Genomic DNA, 19390 nt, shown 5'->3' on the forward strand with positions numbered 1-19390 from the left:
CCTAAGACCTAGAAATTCTAAACCTAGGAAGGACCATAGAGAAACTTTACATGGTAAAAAATGGATAGAAACATGTAATATCCTTTATCTAGAGCAAAATGATATTAATATATATTTGAGATTGAAGAATAAGACACTTAAAGTTAGTAATTTAAGAAAAGGAGGTGGTCTTAATTGCCAACTGTGGTAGGTAGCCTATAAAATAACCCCCAATGATCCCTGCCTTCAGGTAATCATGTCCTCCTTTAATCTCTTCTCTTTTTGTATGGCCTTAGTGACCCACTTCTAGTGAAAGAAAAAAAAAAATAGTGGAGGTGATGGAATGTTGCTTGAAAGAATAAGTTATAAAAAGATTGTGGCTGCTTTCTTGGGGACCCTCTTTCACTCTCAGGGATGTCAGCTGTACAGTGTGAGCTGCCCAATGGAGAGACCCACATAACATGGAACTGATGTCACCAGCCAATGTCCAGAGAGGTCCTGAGGTCAACTGACAGTCATGTTAGAGAGTATGGATGTAGGTCCTCATCCAGTTCTGCCTTGAGATGATTATATGCCTATCTGACATTTTGATTGCAGAAGTGTAAGATCCTGATCCAGAGGCATCCAGCTAAGCCATCCTCAGGTTCTTGAACCACAGAAATTGTGAGATAAAATTTTAAGCCAACATATTTTGGGTAATTTGTAAAATAGCAATAGATAACTAATACGCCCCCCTATAATAACTGTAAACCCACACCCACAGTGGTAAACAAATTCCTTATTTCAGACTAACAGGGATATTGAATTATTTAAAGTCACCCATTAATTCATTAATTCAACCAATAATTTCTGAAGTCCTAATTTATCAGTCTCTATTGTAAGAATAAAGTCATGAAAGAAACAGTCCCCAGCTGTTTATGGAGTTTTGCACACAGACAATAAACAATACAATATATCTTATGCCAGATAAAGCAAATTGCTATGGAGAAAAATAAAGTAAGGAAGCAGCATAGACAAAGCCCGGTCTAAGTAGAGGTAGTAATTTTAAAAAGGGTAGCCAAAGGACTTCTCTGAAAAGATGACATGTGAACAAAACCCTGAAAAGTGTGATAGAGTGAGTCACACAGGATCTGTAGGAATGCATTCCAAACAGAAAGAAGAGCAAGTGGAAAAGTCTTGTTGCAAAAGTGAAACTGAACACTACAGCATTTTAAGGATCGTGTGAACATCTAAGGATGTTAGCTTTAACTCTGAAGTGAACAGGAGTCACTGGGCTTTAAAAAAAGGAGTGATATCCCCAGGCTAATGACTTTAAATGATCATTCTGGCTACTGTGTTTTAAAAAGATTATGTGTAGTGAAGTAGAGTTGGTAGTTTTGGAGGAAAACAAGTGTAGAAGCAAGAAGAACAACTAGAAAGTTTTTATGATAATCCCAGTGAAAGTATGGTGGTTCAGACCAGGGAAAGACGAAAACTGTGAAAAATAGTCAGATCATGAATATGTTTTAAGGAAGGGTCAATGAGATTTGCCAGACAAATTAATTCATAAGGTACATATATGTGTATATCCACTGAAGGATACCTAGGCTAAATCATTACACCAGAAGAATACATGATTTATTAATTCTACTTTCAAATATTTGTTACGCATAAACCCCTGTAATGTAGACCCACAGTTACTGCCTTACTTCCAGGCACTAAAATGATTACTTTCAAAAACATTTTAAAGGTTTCAAATATATTTTAATTTTTCAGTTATGTTATATTTAAACAAGCAGCAGAGTGCTTCAATGACAAATTGGTTTTGAAACAATTCTATATTACAGTAACTGTGGTGGTTAGTCGTCATTCCACTCTTTTGGGGTGACTCTGCCAACAGGGGACAGGTTCCACTTTATTCCAGTCTGTGTGGCTGCAAATATCCATGCAACAGCACAGAAAGTGATTCCACTGGCTAGTAAAGCATTACCATATTTGTCATGAAAATCTGGGGAGTGTTTTTTGTGGCTCTGTCTTGCCCTAATTTGCTGAATGCTTCGAATCTTGAAACTTCTTAACGCATTTCTAGCCAAGGGAAACATCATGAAAGTGTGATAGGATTGCAGTTGATTGCAGCTGCTGGTCTATTTCCTTGCAAAGAGATCTGGAAAAACAAAAGATAAGCAATGACTTCTCATATGTATTCATTTCCTCCCTCATCGAATGTTTCGCCCACACCACTTCTCAGAGTGTGGCCAAGGCATGTGAGTTTTGATATCATGATATCTGGATTTAAGTCTCAGTTCTGCCCCTGATTAGCTGTGAACTGGGGCAGTTGTTTGACCTCTCTTTGCTTTAGTTTTTTCAATGGCAAACTGAGACAATAATGTCCAACTCCAAGGAGTACTGTGAGGATTGCATGTGATAATGCATAACAACAACCACAAGATTAAATAAACACACAGTAAGTGTTAGTTTTTCTATTCTTCACAAACAGCCAATAGCTTACTCTCTAGAGACTACAAATTCATCAGTATGGCTGACAAAATGGGTAACATAGCTAAAGTTACCAATTTGCTCCACTATTCCTATGTCTACTATAAGCTCTAATTTCAGTCAGAATTACAAGGCATTCACAGAGTATGTAATAACTTCTCCTGTTCCTTTTCTCCCTCCCAATCCCCTCTTTCTCTTCCCTCATTCTTCTTCTCTACCTGTAATTCCTGCCTTGAACCCTCCTAAAGGTAAAATTCTCCTTGTCTTTTAAATCTCAGCCTAAAAATCATTGCTTCAGTGAAGTGTTCTTCAGCACCCTACACCAGGCTGAATGAGCCCGCTCTTTTCTGGGGCTTCTTAAAACTCTTCTTTCATAGCATGATGCATTGGCTTTATCATTTTTAAGACTATTTTTAGAGCAGTTTTGGGTTCACAGTCAAATTGAGTGGAAAGTACAGAGAGTCCCATATACACCCTGACTCCACACGTGCATAGTTTCTCCCTCCTATACCACAGATTTGTTACAGTCAGTGAACCTACATAACAAAAGACTTCAGACATGTCTTTTGCAAATATTTTCTCCAAGTCTGTGGTTTGTCTGGCCATTCTTTAGAGGAATTATCTTTATATTCTCCTCCAAGAGACGACAAGTTCTTCAAGAGCAAGAGACGTAAATTTGCATACACAGTAGCTGACACAAAAGCCTAAAAAGAATTTTTTGAACCAATGAGACATATAAATAAATATTAGTAGCCTCATAAGAAGTTAAAATATACACTGAGAATGAGTTATAAATCATGAAATCAAATGTACATGTCATAATAGCCCTAACAATTTTATTTTTTAAACAGGTATATGGAATAAGAGATCTAGAAGCAGAAACAAATAGTTCTGTCAATTTCTCTTCTTTGTGCAAGCTGTCAAACAGTACTCTGTCTCTAGTAACAACATATGTTACCTGTGGCCCAAATGCAAGCAACATGGATACAAAAGAGCCTGAGGTCAGTACTTGTAAACTTATAACCGTTAACCAAGATTTGCCAACACAAATGACTTTATTCCCAATTTAGAAAACAGAACCCAAAGGCTCTCTTTTCCTTCCTACCAGATGGTTAACTGGTAGTCTTCATAACTGTGACAAACAGAGCAAATTCAAAACCAAATGCATTTCTTCTGAGGTTCCAAATATTCAGAGTGTTTTTCCTGTTAGTCATGAATTTGTCCATCAAAAGGCACCAGAGTTTTAATTTGCACTGAATTCAGAGAGTAAGTTGAAGGTGAAATGAGTCAGGGTAAGACAGGTGTAGCCTTAATCCAATACAAAAGCACTGTGCCACACATTGCTTTTAGTCTTTAGGAAGGCACGTAACCAGAGAATAATCTGGTATAATAGGGATCTCTTGTTGGTCATTGACTCATCTTGCTGCTTTATGACAAATTGATTTCATTATTCTTATCCTCACGATGTTACGTTGAAACTCAGATATTTTGTCACTAGTGACACTGATCATACCCTTCTGTAGTTTTAGTTCATCATTTGGCTATTCCCATATCTATAAAGCTTTTGTCTTCCATCTAGCTTGAATTTTCTTGTACCAAGAAATGCCTATGACTAAGAATTTTTCTTTAGGAACTCTTTTTGTAGTTTGTAGTTGCCATTTCATCCTATAATAGAAAAAAATGCAGGCTTTTCATTCTTTTTTTTTTTTTCTTTATCAGCATCAGCTACATCCACCTCAGTTGCTTTTACATCTACTTTCTTTCCAGTTTTGTTTATTAAACACATTTAAGATCTAGGAACCCACTGATTAGAGAAATTTTCCATATTGCTGAACTCCACGTGAATTCTTCCTACAATAAATTTTGCATTAGTGGAAAGCTCTAAGCCTATTACCAAAAGAACTGAAGTTATAAGTTCTAATATCCATATAAAAAGATAAAAAGAAAATTCAATAATAAAATGCAGGAAAAGAAAACATTTCTAAAAGTAGATGCTTTCTGATGAAAACAGACTACAAAAAGATGGAAGAAGACAGATTTCTCCAGGTAATAAGGAGCAGAAGTTCTCTCATGCCTCCGGCAATAAAAGAAATATGTTCTGAATAAATATAAATAAGTTCAAGGGAGTGAAATAACCTATGAAGATGAAAAGGAAAGATTGACTGTGTCATCTATTTTATATAGTAATTTTGAAACTCGGTTTGGAAAAAATAACTAATACTAGAACTCAAACTGTGATAAGGAGGTATATAGATTCAAAGCTTCAGTGGTAATAATAATTTCAAATCACTAAATGCTATAAAAAGAAGTAAAGCAATAATGAAGAAAAGAAACTAATATTTATTGAATATAAGCCAGAATTTTGCACAGCTGCAAAAATGGTGTGAAATGGGAATTATCTGCATTTTACATAGAAGAACAGATGACAGGACAAGATGTGAACTCAAGTTCTTTGATTCTAAATCCAGTGCATTTTTCAATTATATCATATCTTCTTAAAGTATATTCAATTCTGAGTACTGGAAACAAACAAATAAAACAAACAACTCTGTGTGGTTACCAGAGAGGGCCTATTATTTGAAAATGGTTCAGTTTACTATATATTTATTGAGTGACTATTGGGTGTCAGGTCTTGGGCTGAGTGCCAGCTACTGGTACCATGCCTATTCCTGAGAATTATGGCAGAGTGAAGGAATGAACAGAGCCACTGCCCTACGGTAGAACACAGCCTAGACATGAGCACAGGGTGCCCTTAGTCTGCAGAGAAAAGATACATTTCAACCTCAAGTTCTAGTAATGGTTTTAGAGCAGCAGTTTCCAACCTTTTTGGTACCTGATGATCTGAGGTGTAGCTGAGGCGGTGATGCTAGCACTAGGGAGCAGCTGCAAACACAGACACAGTTTCACTCCAGCTGTTCACCTCCTGCTGTGTGGCACAGTTCCTAACAGGTCATGGACCTATACCAGTCTGCAGACCGGGATTGGGGCCCGCTGTTTTGGAGGAAATGATACCTAGGCTTGATCTTGAAGGATGATTAAAAAATAGAAAAAAAAACAAAAACAAAAAAATTGGGGAGGGGCCATAGATGATGTAGCAAAAGCTCAGAGAGCTGAAATAGAATGGGGGCAAGGCAATCCGGCGAGGTAATTAACACTGATGAAACAGCAAATGCCCACAAATGCGCCCAGAAGGATGAGGAAAGGACAGCACATTAGAACTTTATATGCCTCTCCATGGCTTTTGGACTAAATTCTATGGGTCAGTATTTGTCATTGTTGAGAAAACAGCACTCAAAGTCAACCTTTTCTGGGGGTTAACAATGAAAATTCTTAATTCTGTTTTTACTTTCACAATAATATAAAATGTAAGAAAATAATATGAGACCTGTATGATGCAGCTTATCAGTTTCTAGTGCCTGTGTTTATCTTGTTCTGCATTTTGGTTGTATTTGGTGCACAACAGCCATTTGTCCTGGACTAATGCGAAGACAATGGAGGAAGCTTTCATATTTAAATAATGTGTTCATGCCAGAGACGAAATGAAGAATTAGAAAAATTGAGCCATACAACAGCTCACTATATAGCACAGGCATTTGTATATAAATGGGTGTGTGGCCACTAAAAATAGTGTTACAGTTTCAGGACAATATGAACTGTCACACTGAATTAACATTGCAAATTGAATTTCTGTTGTACGGGTTGGTTCAATTTTTTGAAAATAAGTTCTGTTTTCATAGTTGTATTGTTTTAAACATAAAGAGGGTGAATTTGGTTTTATGTTTACACATATATAAGTGATTTTTTAATGAAATAATTTAAGATAGTACAAGTGATATGAAATAATTTTCCCCCTTTAAAAAGATTCCATATGTAATACAGTTTGAGAAATACTCATAGCTGAGGAGAAATTACCAATTGATTTAATAAGGAAAAGACTGAGGTGGGAAAAAATCTGGGAGAAAAAGCACTTAGCAAAGATGATTGTTAGCTGGAGAATGGGTGAGAAGACAACAAAAATGGCAGAAAAGTTAAGAGGTTAGCTACGTGTTTGTTTCAAAGGTTCATGAAAAAGATGATGATGATTTGAATTAAGTACTGATAATAGAGATGGAAAGGAGATAGAACTGAGAAATATTAGAAAATAAAATCTGACTGATTTAGAAAATAAGCTACTAAAAGTAAATTAAAATTTCCATTCACTTAACCTCTGGGTTAAGATTTTAGCCAAAAACTCTGTCTTAATTTCTGTTAAAAATCAGCAGACACTGACAGTGTAGCTTGTACCTGACCTCAGGGAATTAGAGTTTGGGTGATCCAGGTACAGAATGCAGCAAGGTCAAAGCAGACATAATTGAGGTGCTCCAGAAATAGGCAGGTCTTGGTACCTGAGTAGAAGGAGGAGGAGAGATTCCAAAAGGATTTACTATATGATCCTAAGGGGGAAAAAATCAACTTAATCAAATCTAGGTATAGCCTAACACAGACCAATAAATGACCTGCTTAGCTTTGAAATAAGGCTTTCTATCTAATATCAAGAAGAAAATCGAAGACTGTGTCCTATTTCTCAAATGTGCCCAGATATTACTATTAAATGTTTAATAGTAATTATCACAGGGAGGTGATAGTCAAGAAGGGATTAAGTGAATATCAGATTTTCCCAACCTGGACACTACTGACATTTTGGTCCGAGTAATTCTTTGTTGTGGCTGATGTCCTGTGCACTGCAGGGTGTTTGGTACCACCCCTGCCTCTATGCACTATATAACAGTAGTACCTTCCCCACTTCAGTTGTGACACCAAAAATATATCTACAGACATTGTCAAATGTCACCTGAGAGCAAACTTATCCCTGGTTAAGAATCACTGTTGTATACAGAGCAAAATTCCCCCTTGTCATTTCTCTCACAATCTTTTAAACGACATTTTTTTTATTCAATATAGAAGGCTTAAATTCTAAGAAAATGTACTGTCTCATTCCCTGCCATGGGATGCTTAAAGGTTTCCATCAACATCTTTTCCTGAACTATTCTCAATTTTAAAAAAATATTTTGCAGTACAATTTAGATGAACTACTTAATCTGTTAGGGCACCTGCTTCCTCATCCATAAAAAAAAAAAAAAAAAAAGGTGTAACTAATTTGCTTTTTTCCCAAATCTGCCTGAGCCCAATTCATCTGGAATCTTTGTTCATAAAATATAAATTTTGGGCTTCATGTCAAACTTACTGTAACAGAGTATCCAGGGAAGTAACCTGAGAATCTGTATTTTTAAAGCAAGTTCTCAGAAGTGCTTTGTCAGACAAGTCTATGGAACACTGAATCAGATAATCTCTAAGGTCCTATTTGACTTTAACACTCCAGACCTTTCCAAAGAGAAAAACATTTTAAGAAGACCATTTATTCTTTTAGGCCACTGAAAAACTACAGCAGTAATTGAATTCACCACCATGGTAATTTATAAAGCAGTACTTGAGTGACCTTAAAGAATTATAGGGACCGCCTGGGAATAAGTTAGTCAACAGAAACATTTGGCAACATTTAAAAACATTAAAAGCACTAGTAATACTAGTGTATGGCAAAAAATGAATGATACATTTTTGAATGAAGGCTCCAACGCTACATTACTCAATTGTAATGTCTTCTTTTCCACCTGCTTTTATTTCTACTCTTCTTTTTACAGCTTCAGAATATCAACACAAAATAAGAAACAATAAAAAGGCAATCTCCTTAAAATAAAAATGCATATAACCTGTAGGTCAGCCATTCATTTATGTATTTCTCAGAAGATTATGCTTTTCAAGAAGGGATTAAGTGTACACAGTGCAAAGTATCTCCCATCAGGACTACTTAAGCCTTCAGCCTTTTCATAACAGGAAATATGGGGATCCTGAAAAAAAAGCAATGCTGCTGGTGGAAATGCTGAACAATGGTTCTATTTCATACGTAATGGCGTCATCTTCTGGGTCATAGGATTGATGGATGGTGCAGCTATTTGCTTAAGCTGTCACTTTGTTAAGCCTAAAAAGTTACATAAATGGATGCTGCCTGAACAGATAAAAAAAGGCAGATTATAGTAGTGAACTGTTATGCCAGGAAGGAGAAATAACAGAGTGGACACCTTGTAAGCTTATGTCGTCAAATAGCAAATTTTGCCCAAAGAGTGATTGAATAGAAAATATGTCCTCTCCCTCACATTCTTACAGTCAAAGTCTAAATGAACAGACTATTTCTATCCTGTGTAGAATGCTGCAGATATTCAATAATGTCCATCCTGGGAGCCACAGTGCTTACTCAGGCAATTCCTTACATGGACCTGATCACTTTAATGTGGTTCACTCATTAAGTACCCATTATATTTTCATTAGTCAAAAGTGCTTTCGGCTATATTATTTTTCATCCTTTTCTGATAGCCATGTGTAAGAGAACAAAATAGTAACAGAGGTTGAGGGCTTTTCTCCATGTCACACTGCAAGTCAGTGGCATTATTGTGCAATATTTCTTATTTTTTTTCTATTACACTTTAGCAGGCCCAGAAAATTTTCTCATAAGAGTAACCACAATAGCCCTCTTCCTAAAACTTAATACATTGCATGAAATAACATGGTCACCAGTTTCCAATGTTCGAAATAGACTGTAATGTAAAAATAACATAAATATCCATTTTTAGGAAATTTACTATATTCCATGACTCATAGATTTTTGTATAGTCAGGTCCCGCTAGAAGGCTCTATTTCAATAGTTCCAGCAAGTCAAAACTTCTAGATAAACGTACAACATTTCTCCAACCTAATTTTGGGAAAAAAAGAGATTATGGTCATAACTTCTAGAAACTTTAAAAATTTTATCTAGTTAATGATAATGATATGGAATCATTGAGCCTTTAGGAATGTAAGTTACATGGTCAAATTTTAGACATTATTACTCTGGTACAAGTGTGGGGAAGGTTTTGTAGGGGGATACTGTAAAAGCTCCAATGAGAAAAGATGAGAACTTGCACTTGAACAGTTCACCTAACTGAAGTCTCAAAATTAGCCAGTCCTTTATTTCTATAGTCATCATATTTTCTGCATCCAATCCTTAGCTTTCGTAGAGCCCGAGGTTTCTTTTGCAGAAGCACCAAATGGTGACAGCCTCTGAGAATCTATCTCATGCCAACAGAACTCTCAGAACTTGATGTATAAACTAAAATGTGGGAAATTATTTCATTAACTTTAAAAGAAGGATATTCCATTCCAGTGACTGGAATACATAATTTATCAGCTTTACTAGCTTGACACTGATTCCAATTATAAAGTGACCTTATATTAGTATTTCCCAAAAGATGTGCCTTCTTCACTAGTTCTGTTTGATGTTAGTAGGCGTTACTTGAAAAGAGGGGCTTCAATTTTATCTAAGTTTGAGAAACACTCAGGTAACAAAGTGAAATTCTTTATTGAAGTATTTTCCAGACCTTTGGTGCTTTCCAAACTTAGCTAAACATGCCATGCTTATACCTGCCCTGGAGCATTGTCTTCATCTTAGTGTTTTCCAGAACACATTTACTTTGGTGAGTATCAAAGAATGCTTCTGTGTTCTCAAAGCTGTTACATCACTGTACTCATTTCCAATGGTTTAACAGTGCTAGGAGGTATTTCACAAACTAATTACTTTCTTGTGGGAACTTTTAATACATGACTCAGAAGTATAGAGTATGTGGTAAGCCCAAGGTATCTTAATAACACTCGCAGTAGCAATTAACTCTAGCCTACATTATGTGATTATAATTTCTGAAGTTTTAATATCCATGCAGATGTTTCTCTCCTCTTCACATCTACCTTTATTCATTAAATGCTCTATGAATTCCTCAGTGGTCATTAGAGTTGCATCGATGACCTCTCCTTGCATAATTTGAAACTTTCATTTAAATCTTGAAATGAAAATGTACAAGCCATTCCTGCCTTTAATCCAAGTACAAGACTGATATATTTATGTATCAGTATTCTAAATTAAAATGTTTAACTTTTGTATATCAAAGACAATTTAATTTTGAAAGATATTTACCAAGTGTTTCTATTTTTCATGAAAATTGTTTTCTGTTGATAATCAGAAATTAGTAAGGGTCTACTCTAGAAGTTAATTTTAATCACATTCCAAATTCAGATTGAAATATTTAGTGCTGCAAAATAATCCTTTCCTCCTTGTTCCTGAAGTCTCCAGATTTTTTATTTCTAACTTGGACTACCTCTCCCCTTCTAAATTACACTCATAATATATCTGTAAATAAATAAAATCTTTATGAGTAAGGCTTTTGTTACTGCTATTACCTGGACAACTTATGGAGCATTTGCTGAGAAATTCCATTTGATGAGACAAGCACTGAGCATCCCTGAAGTAGCTGTGACCACTTTGCAAGTTGTTTTACCAGGCTAGTTCTGTATTTCAGTGTGTGTGTTTTCACTTTCATAAACTGTGGAAACTTTTTGAAAAATTTAACAAGATGTTGGCATTTTACCTTTTTCTTTTTTTCCTTCCAATTTGGATTCATTATTTGGAAATGAGAAAGACTCTGGCCAGAGGGGCTGACTTCAGTAAACTAATTTTTTCCCTTGAAGATGCCTCACAAGAAAGTGAGATATGATGCACTTTGCAAAACCTTGAGGCAGGGTGTCTGCTTTAGTGAATTGATATTTCATTTTAGTTTTTAAGTTCCTGAGGAAAGGACACTAAAGAAGAAAGCGAGGCTGACAGAGGTTACCTGTCTAACCATATGTAACTGAAATTCAAATCATGGTTACTTGTTCTGAAATCCTAAGATTTCCAATTAAAATTCTAGTTTCAAAGAGATTATCTTCAGTTTCTCTTTCATTAATCTACTGGAGTCTAAAATTTCAGACTAAAAGGACATTCTTAAACTAAATTAGCATAACTTAACCATTTGAATATTTGTTAATTAGAAAAGTATGATTTTTATTCAAATAGGCCATAATTTTGATTACTATACAATCTATACAGCTTAGAACCATTGCTGATAAAGGAACTGTGGGCTTCTTTATATAGATCATGTATGTTATCACATTCATAGACTCCAAATCATAAGATCAGAAAGACCCAGACATCACTTTAAATTGCTCTTTAATATTTTTAGTAATCTTTTTGTCACTGCCCATTTATGACTTCATATTATAAATATATGTTGAGGAAGAGCATGAGTAGAAATAAGAGGATGAGAAGGAGACAGTATATATAAAAATCCAGCTACTTCGATCCTGGATTCACATTCTAATTGAGGGAAAGGTGGAGAACCAAACTCATGTATATATTTTTCTAATGCAAGCTAGTTATAAAAGGCACAAAGATCTATGTATAGAAACAGGTAAGGGACCTGAATCTTTTGCCCTGCTCTAGAATTAGGACACTGACTCAGAATGGAAGATGGATGGCTCCCTAAGAGCAACAGGTAGCGGTTACTTGAGAAAGGTGGAATACACATTGAATCGGGGGGCCAGGGAAAGATGACCATTATATTGAAATAAAAATGTGGTTCAATTATTAGATCCATTGGGAGTGGGGAAAACAGATACTAATTCATTGAATGATGGGGACCAGTAGACTAGATTCTCTCTAGTTTTTTCCATCTCTAACATTTTGTTTCTATATCAAAAGTTACAAATAAATGTGTTGCACTGGCCTAGAAATGTCACTGTGAGGAACAATTAGTATTGTGTGAAGGTCACATGTACATTCTTCTTTTGCTACTTATTTCCCAAACTGAAAGTTACCTTTTCAAGTTTTTTGCAAAATGAAAAGGTCCCCTAGAACACCCTAAATATCATTGCGGTTATTTTGTTGCTTAAACATTCAATCGAGCTCCTATTATGTGACTAGAGCCTGCTAAAAACTGGAGTTTGCTATTCAGGAATGCTTAGTTAGCAAGAGAGACAAAAAAATGATTGTAAGGTTTCAATTCGAAAAGTATTATAATAAACATGATCAGGATGCTTTGTCACCAAAAATAAAAGATAACCTTCTCATCTAAAGAGCTCATGAAGAGTTTCCTGGATGAATGAGCTAAGTTCTGAAACAGGCTAACCAGAATAAAAAGAAATGGGGGTAGAAAAGTTTATGACAGGATTTTCTCAAACTATCAAGGTTAAACTTTCATTTTCAAACACTTTCTTTTTAAAGGTAAAATACCGTATAAGTCAAGAGATTCTCTTTTAATGTCAAATTCATAGCAACAGTACATGCAATGGTGACACATAGCATCATATTAAAATAAAGCTCCTTCTGGCTTTTTGCCAATTCCATAACACATTTTCATTTCTCTTGAACATCATACTGCAATAATAAAAATTTGTTTTTAATGTTATTAAGAAACAACAGCAGATAAGCCTCAGAGACTTCTTTGGAACAAATGTACGCAATTTACAAGAATGGATAGACACAAAATAATCAGGGTAAAGATAGTTAGAATCTAAATGTGTTTATAATTAATAATATCCAAAGTGGAGCCATTTCCTGTATTTATTTCAGAGTTCATGATATTGCAATCTCACCTATAACTTTGTAATTTACATTAAAGAGCCAGGGAGAATAACTGAGAAAATTTTGGAATTAATACTGGGAAGATAAGCAGTTTTCATGCTTCATCCAGCATTGGATATAAACTAGATTATGAAGGTATTTCCTGAAGTATGCCTTACAATCATATTACACGTTATCTAAGAGTTTATAAATGGTAACTGCTGAAATATTGGCAAAGTCCAAAAATATTGATACAACATATACCTAGTAGCTAGATGATGAGAACTCTCTATATAATTCATTTTTTAACTGCAGAAAAAAATCCAGTTTCAAACAACTACTTAATGAACCCTGAGTGTTTTCGGAGCTTCCATTTATTCTTCTTGCATTCCACCTAGTTTGCACCCCAACATTCTATATAAATATATATTATAATGGTCAATAATGGCCTCTTTGTCCTTAAAATGGACATATTAAATTACTTGTCTTGACTTTTCAATTACCATAACACCAATGATGTGTTCCTCCTCTGGATACCTCTTCTTCCACTAGCTTCCCTTAGTTTTCTTCCTATTTCTATGGCTATTTCTTCTTTACAAACTCATATTCCTCTAACAGGTCCTTAATGTAGGAGTTTTTAATGGCTCAGCCATAGGTTTCTTTCCATTTTCACTTTATATTCTCTCTCCCTCCCCTCCTCATTTATCTCTCTCATATTCCTAGCCATACTAATAAACTTATTTATCATGGGTGATTAGATGACTCCGGACATTCAAAAGATAAGTCAAAGACAATTTGATGTGTCCAAAATCAATAGGCCTAAGTGTACAACCATGCTCTTCCACTCTTAAACTTGATCCTTACCAATGTTCTCCAACCCAGTAAATATCCCCTCTGCCCATGTGATTAAGCAAGTTAAACTTAGAAATCATTCTTGATACCTTTAACTCTCTTAAAACATTTAATACAACACTGAATTATTTTAATTCTTCATCCTAAGAACATCTCAAATCTGTTAAATTCTCTCCTTCCAAACTTCCTCCATCATAGTTCATCTTCTTTTCACATACTTTCTTTAATGGTATTTCTATAACACCTCTGCCTTTTTCCATTCCTCATCTATTCTCCTAACTGCTAAAAAGTGATCTTTACGTGTTTGTTTGTTCGTTTGTTTGTTAAATATAGTCACCAAGCTGTATATTAAAGTCATACAAGTTATCCTATAACTGGAAATTGATATCCTTTGACCAATGTCTCCCCATTTCCACCACTTCCTTTCCCTGACAACAACCAATCTATTCTGTTTCTTTTCTTTTCTTTTTTTTTTTTTAGTTCAGGTTGTTTTGTTTTGTTTTGATTCTACATATAACTGAAATCATGGAGTATTTGTTTTTCATTGTCTGACTTATTTCGCTTAGCATAATACTCTCCAGGTTCATCCACGTTGTCCCAAATAGCAAGGATTTCTTTCTTAGTTATGGCTGAATATATGCAATGGAATATTATCTCAGCCATAGATTTGGCAGGAGTTGTATGGTAGTTAATTTATGCCTCTGCATTCTGGCGAGTAGCTAAATGTGTAGATAATCTCTGTGTTTTTTATTGATAAAAGTTTTATCTATATTCTACCTCAACAAGAAAAAAAAAAAAGTAAAGTATAAGTGTAGCTATATTTGAGTCCAAGCTCTTTTCCAGAGTGTTTTTGATTAAGATCTTAATCTGTGGTAATGTTGCAGATATATTCTTAAAGCAGAGGTTAAGTGAAGGAATCCTGTTAAATAAGCATGGAGTTTAGCCACCATTTATTCTATTTTTCACAAAAAGCAAATTTGAACTTCAGTGTTCATGATTTTAATGTGTGTGTAACCAAAGTTACTAGTTTGGTTACTAGTTGGAAACTAGTAACCAAAGCCCAAACCTTTCTAAAGTAAGAAATCTATCTTCTTACAACTGTGATGCCAAAGTGTTCTATCTTCAGGGAAAAGATGGATCAGAAAGAATCCACTCAGCAGAAAATTACAAAAAAACTAACTCAACCCTTGAAAATACCTAGAAGACATTGATTAAAAATGGTGATTAAAGTTTTAAAATTACAGACTAGCCCTCCTGTAGGTTTACAGCCCATTTCACACTGTCTCACACCCTCAAACAGAATATAATTTAGAGATCCTAAACTCACAGAAGTAAATGTAAACACTCTCCAGAAAAATGAACTTTTATTCCAAATCTCAGAGGATTTTCACAATTAAAAGTCTAAAGGAAATGAGCAGCTCACAGACAAAAATACCAAATACCAAGAAAACAAGGCACCATGAGTAAGAACCAAAAGAATAGAGAAGTCCACACTCAAGTACTTTAGATAATGGAATTATCACAGACTGTCTCCAAAATAAACATATTTATCACACTGAAAGTATTCTGTTTAAATCTTAAAATATATTCTATGAACAAGAAACTACAAAGAATGACTAAGGAGATTTGGAAAAAACTAAAAAGAATTTCTAAAAATATAAAGTTAAAAATCCAACAAATAGGTTTAATGGCAGTTTAGCCACAACTAAAGAGAAGGTTAGTGAACAAGAGGAGAAATATGAGAAAATTATTCAAAATTCAGCAGAGAAAAACAAAGAAAAAATATATATAAAAATGTTTTTGAATATGTTCAGAGGCCTAGAACCCAGAGTCATATTGGTAAGTGTACATGGTAGTGAATTACAGGAAAGTAACCTTTCAACTGTGTCTCCTAGGGATTTCCTCCTTCTTTTGACCCTTAAAACAACTCTGGCCCTTAATTTCTCAGTCACTTGAGCTAGGTGCAAACCAAACACAAGAAAACTTCTTAGAAGGCAGGTAAGTTATAGCTATAGCGAGCTAAGTGTTCTCTTAGCAAAGCCTTATTTCTTCCTCAATCAGAGCCCTTTTAAGTGCGTAGAGAAAACTTTAAAAATGATGCTATGCCAGCAGAAGCCGGAGCTACCTAAAAAATAGCCCTCACTTCTTGTATTCAACTACCTTGTCAGCAGAACCAGTAGCAGGGGGCCACTTAAATGGTAGCATCTGGAGTGCAACATAGTTTTCTGCTGTTTTCCTGCTGCCAAGGTATCCATTAAAGAGCTGGCGCAAGTTCCAAATGCACATTAGAAATGGCCTTTACTAAATACATAGTCTCCTCTTCCTTCCATGTATAGATTATATTGCTTTAATTGGTCAATTATTCCTATTGTGTTCTCCTGGTCCCAGGACAGGGGAGAGAGCTGAACTGTTCCCGTATGTGTTATGGTACTAATACTGCTTGTGGATAGAATTAAGGTTGAGAATGCATTTTCCAGAGGCTATTAGTTCCTTTTAGATTTACATCTGAAATCTGAATGTTTGGCCTCAGTATCCCAAGATATTTAAAACTCAAAGGTTCGTTGCTTTGCCCCAGGGCAAAGCATCTGCTGGTCAACATGATGAATTACTTTTTTTTATGCCCTTCTCAAACCTTTGGATGTATTAGGGATTAAAAATCAAGAGAGTTTAGGAGAAATCAGAAATTCTAACTTCAGGTCAGAAGTTGTTGAGAATAGCGAATTATAAAAAACCTAAAAATCCCATCATCTATTAAGGCACTTTACTGATCTCTTTAATCATGACTGTCATCTTTTCACCTATTGTCTATATTCTTTTATACCACCTTGGTGAGACTGCAAATAACCATATAAACAATGTGATCCTGGGTGTAAGACCCAGGAAATTCTAGTCTCAGTTCTGCAACTTTATTAACTATGTGATCTTGGGCAGGCTGCAAACTTTCCTTGCTTCATTTCCTCATATGTAAATAAGGATAATAATAACTATTGTAGTCTAAGAAGAAATGGCTTTTAAGAGGTTTAATAGGTGTAGGAATGTAGGTGATAATGAAATAGTGTCCAGCAGAGGGGAACCAAAAGACTCCTAGTTCTATAATTGTATATAATTTATTAACAATGTCCGCCTTTATTTTATTCCCACTTAATAATAAACTTATTGAAAAGAGGAATTCTTTTATTCATATTTGAATTCCTAGCACCTATAGAGTGTCTTGCATATAAAATTTCTCCATAAATGTTTGCTGAGTGAGTAAATTCTGACAGAGTTAAGTCAAGATAGGTGTCTCGCTATAGGGCCATAATGGAGAAAACAAGGGAATGGGGGAATAAGAGGAGAGTTATACAGTTTTCACTTGTCATATCAGTTAAAGGGCAACATAAAGACATATATTTACATGTGCATATTTACATATATATATATATACATATATATATATATATACATACATATATAAAATCGTTTCAATTTCCCTTTCTAAAAAGGGTTTAACTTCACAAATTTAACTTCACATTTCTAATTTCCCCGTGTGTGTGTGTATGTGTGTGTGTGTGTGTGTGTGTGTGGTCTTTATATCAGATGGTCTTAGAGCAGACCCAAGGATAGAATCCTGTTCCTACCAATGGTAATCAACTACCGTGATCTATTTGGTCTTAAATTTTTCTTTAATATATTTTCCAGAGGAATACAACATTTAAGTCTTCATGCACAAAATAAGGTCTCTCATTTTGCTCCTGACCATTTCCATCAGAGTTCATGAGTGTGATAATAATTCAGACAAATTTAGCCATATTTAATCAGACTCGATATGTACTTATATAATTTTCTCCCCACTCCTGCAGCATCATATGAATTTAAGAGGCAAGAGATCCAGCACAAAGCAGGCACAGAATATATGTTCTATATGACTTCTTAAGTGGAAAGCCAAAGCTTCAATTACATAAACTAAGGGTAAAACCATCAGAGAATTCAAATATCATTTATATTTAAAGTTGCATCCACATAAGTATGTATATGTAAACATATATGCATATACACATACACACTAAAATAGACAAATGACCAATGACATCAGCGACAAATGAATTTTCCATCTAGGTTTTACTTAAGCAAATATTTGAATCTCTTCATATAGTATGAATATAATTTAACTCTACACAAGGAAGGTCATTCAAACTCTCGCAATATATTAGAGAAGACAGAAAATAGTTTGAAATTTAAAATGTGGCCACAATGACAACACATTCAGGTCAGCCTCACTCTGGAAGTAGTGATCTGAAAGACTGCCCTTCCCAAACTGTTTCCCTTCTCAAACTGCTACTATGCCAAAGTTCTCTAACATTTTTGCTTATTTAGGATTTTTAACTGTATACATTTAGGCAATAAGTATTATGTAATTACCTCTGTTTAGATGCTATCAATTTCTAACATTTATTTAGATATTTAAAAAGAAAGTACTGCCACATTAAATGTGTATATTGATTCTACTTTAGATGCTCCAGTGGAGTGATAACAGTCCAGTACCTGATCTTTATCCTTGCAGGAATTCTTTGACTATGACAGCGAGAAGTCAGCAATCTACAGCCCAGAAAAGGGCCCTCACCCTGCCATGCTAGCACACCAATTTCAGACTTCCAGTCTCCAGAACCTCGAGAGATAAATCTTAGACTTCCAGCCTCCAGAACTGTTGTTTATAACCTACTCAATGTGTAGTATTATAGCAGCCTTAAGAGATTAAGATAGATGTTTTAGCCAGACAATGACTAAACTTAATTTCATGATCCAGAGAAGGTATTCCTACCATAGTAACTGGAAACATGTGCCCTCCTAATTCCCTCATTCTACTGTTCTGTTTGACCTGACCTGAATTTTTGCTCTCAGGCTCTATTTTTTTTTTTTTTTTTTTTTTTCAAGAATCCACAAACAGCCCATTAACAGTTTCTTTCTAGAAAGTCAGATACAAAACTGGTTAAGTTATGCTCTCTGTGGTTACTTTTCAGTCAAGAGGTTCACTCTTTTAATGTTTTCAATAGCTTAAAATAGCCATTATTTCCTTGTTGGAAAGTGCTTCCAATTTTTACAAGTGATTCTCTTTGAAAATATTACTTTCCTTACTTGTTATGGCTAACAATAGATTTATGACTCATTATTTTAGGACCCGGTTATTCTATCAATGGCTACTTTCAATGACTATATGTTGTATTTTAAATTTGCCTGACCTTTTCCTCAAATTCAAAGAAATTATACTAACTCCTTGTCTGACTACACTCAATACTGCTCCAGGGCTCTAGTTTTATTAATTTTTCATGCATATTACTAACTTTCCACCTAAAATTTTTGTGGACAGTCTTACTATCCACAAAGTGGATACACTTGACTTTAAAGGGAAGTTGATGTCTGTCATCCTTTTTCCATTGGCGACTATTGTTTATTTCCTCTAATTCTATGTACAAGGTATCATTTGTTGGTATTGATGACTATATAGAGCTTACCCATTGTTGCTATTTTCTCCTTCTCTATTGTACACCCTAGTCCTTTTTTATACTACCATCTATTTTTAAAGCTCTGGACCTCTCTTCCCTTAAT

At 34.9% G+C, this 19390-nt stretch overlaps 1 protein-coding gene across 2 annotated transcripts in view; it reads right to left on the reverse strand.

Moving 5' to 3' along the window:
- Nucleotides 1–1681: 1681 nt before the first annotated feature.
- LOC120588028 (cytochrome c oxidase subunit 7B2, mitochondrial-like) overlaps nucleotides 1682–19390 on the reverse strand; it is a 113691-nt gene continuing 95982 nt past the window's right edge. For both annotated transcript variants that reach the window (XM_039845131.1, XM_039845132.1), the window contains one exon: nucleotides 1682–2122. In XM_039845131.1, the coding sequence (XP_039701065.1) occupies nucleotides 1818–2063 (246 nt within the window). In that variant the 5' untranslated portion in view covers nucleotides 2064–2122 and the 3' untranslated portion in view covers nucleotides 1682–1817. The remainder of the gene's footprint in view (nucleotides 2123–19390) is intronic.

The sequence above is a fragment of the Pteropus medius genome, unplaced genomic scaffold (assembly GCF_902729225.1).
Source record: "Pteropus medius unplaced genomic scaffold, Ma_sr-lr_union100, whole genome shotgun sequence".
NCBI lineage: Eukaryota > Metazoa > Chordata > Mammalia > Chiroptera > Pteropodidae > Pteropus > Pteropus medius.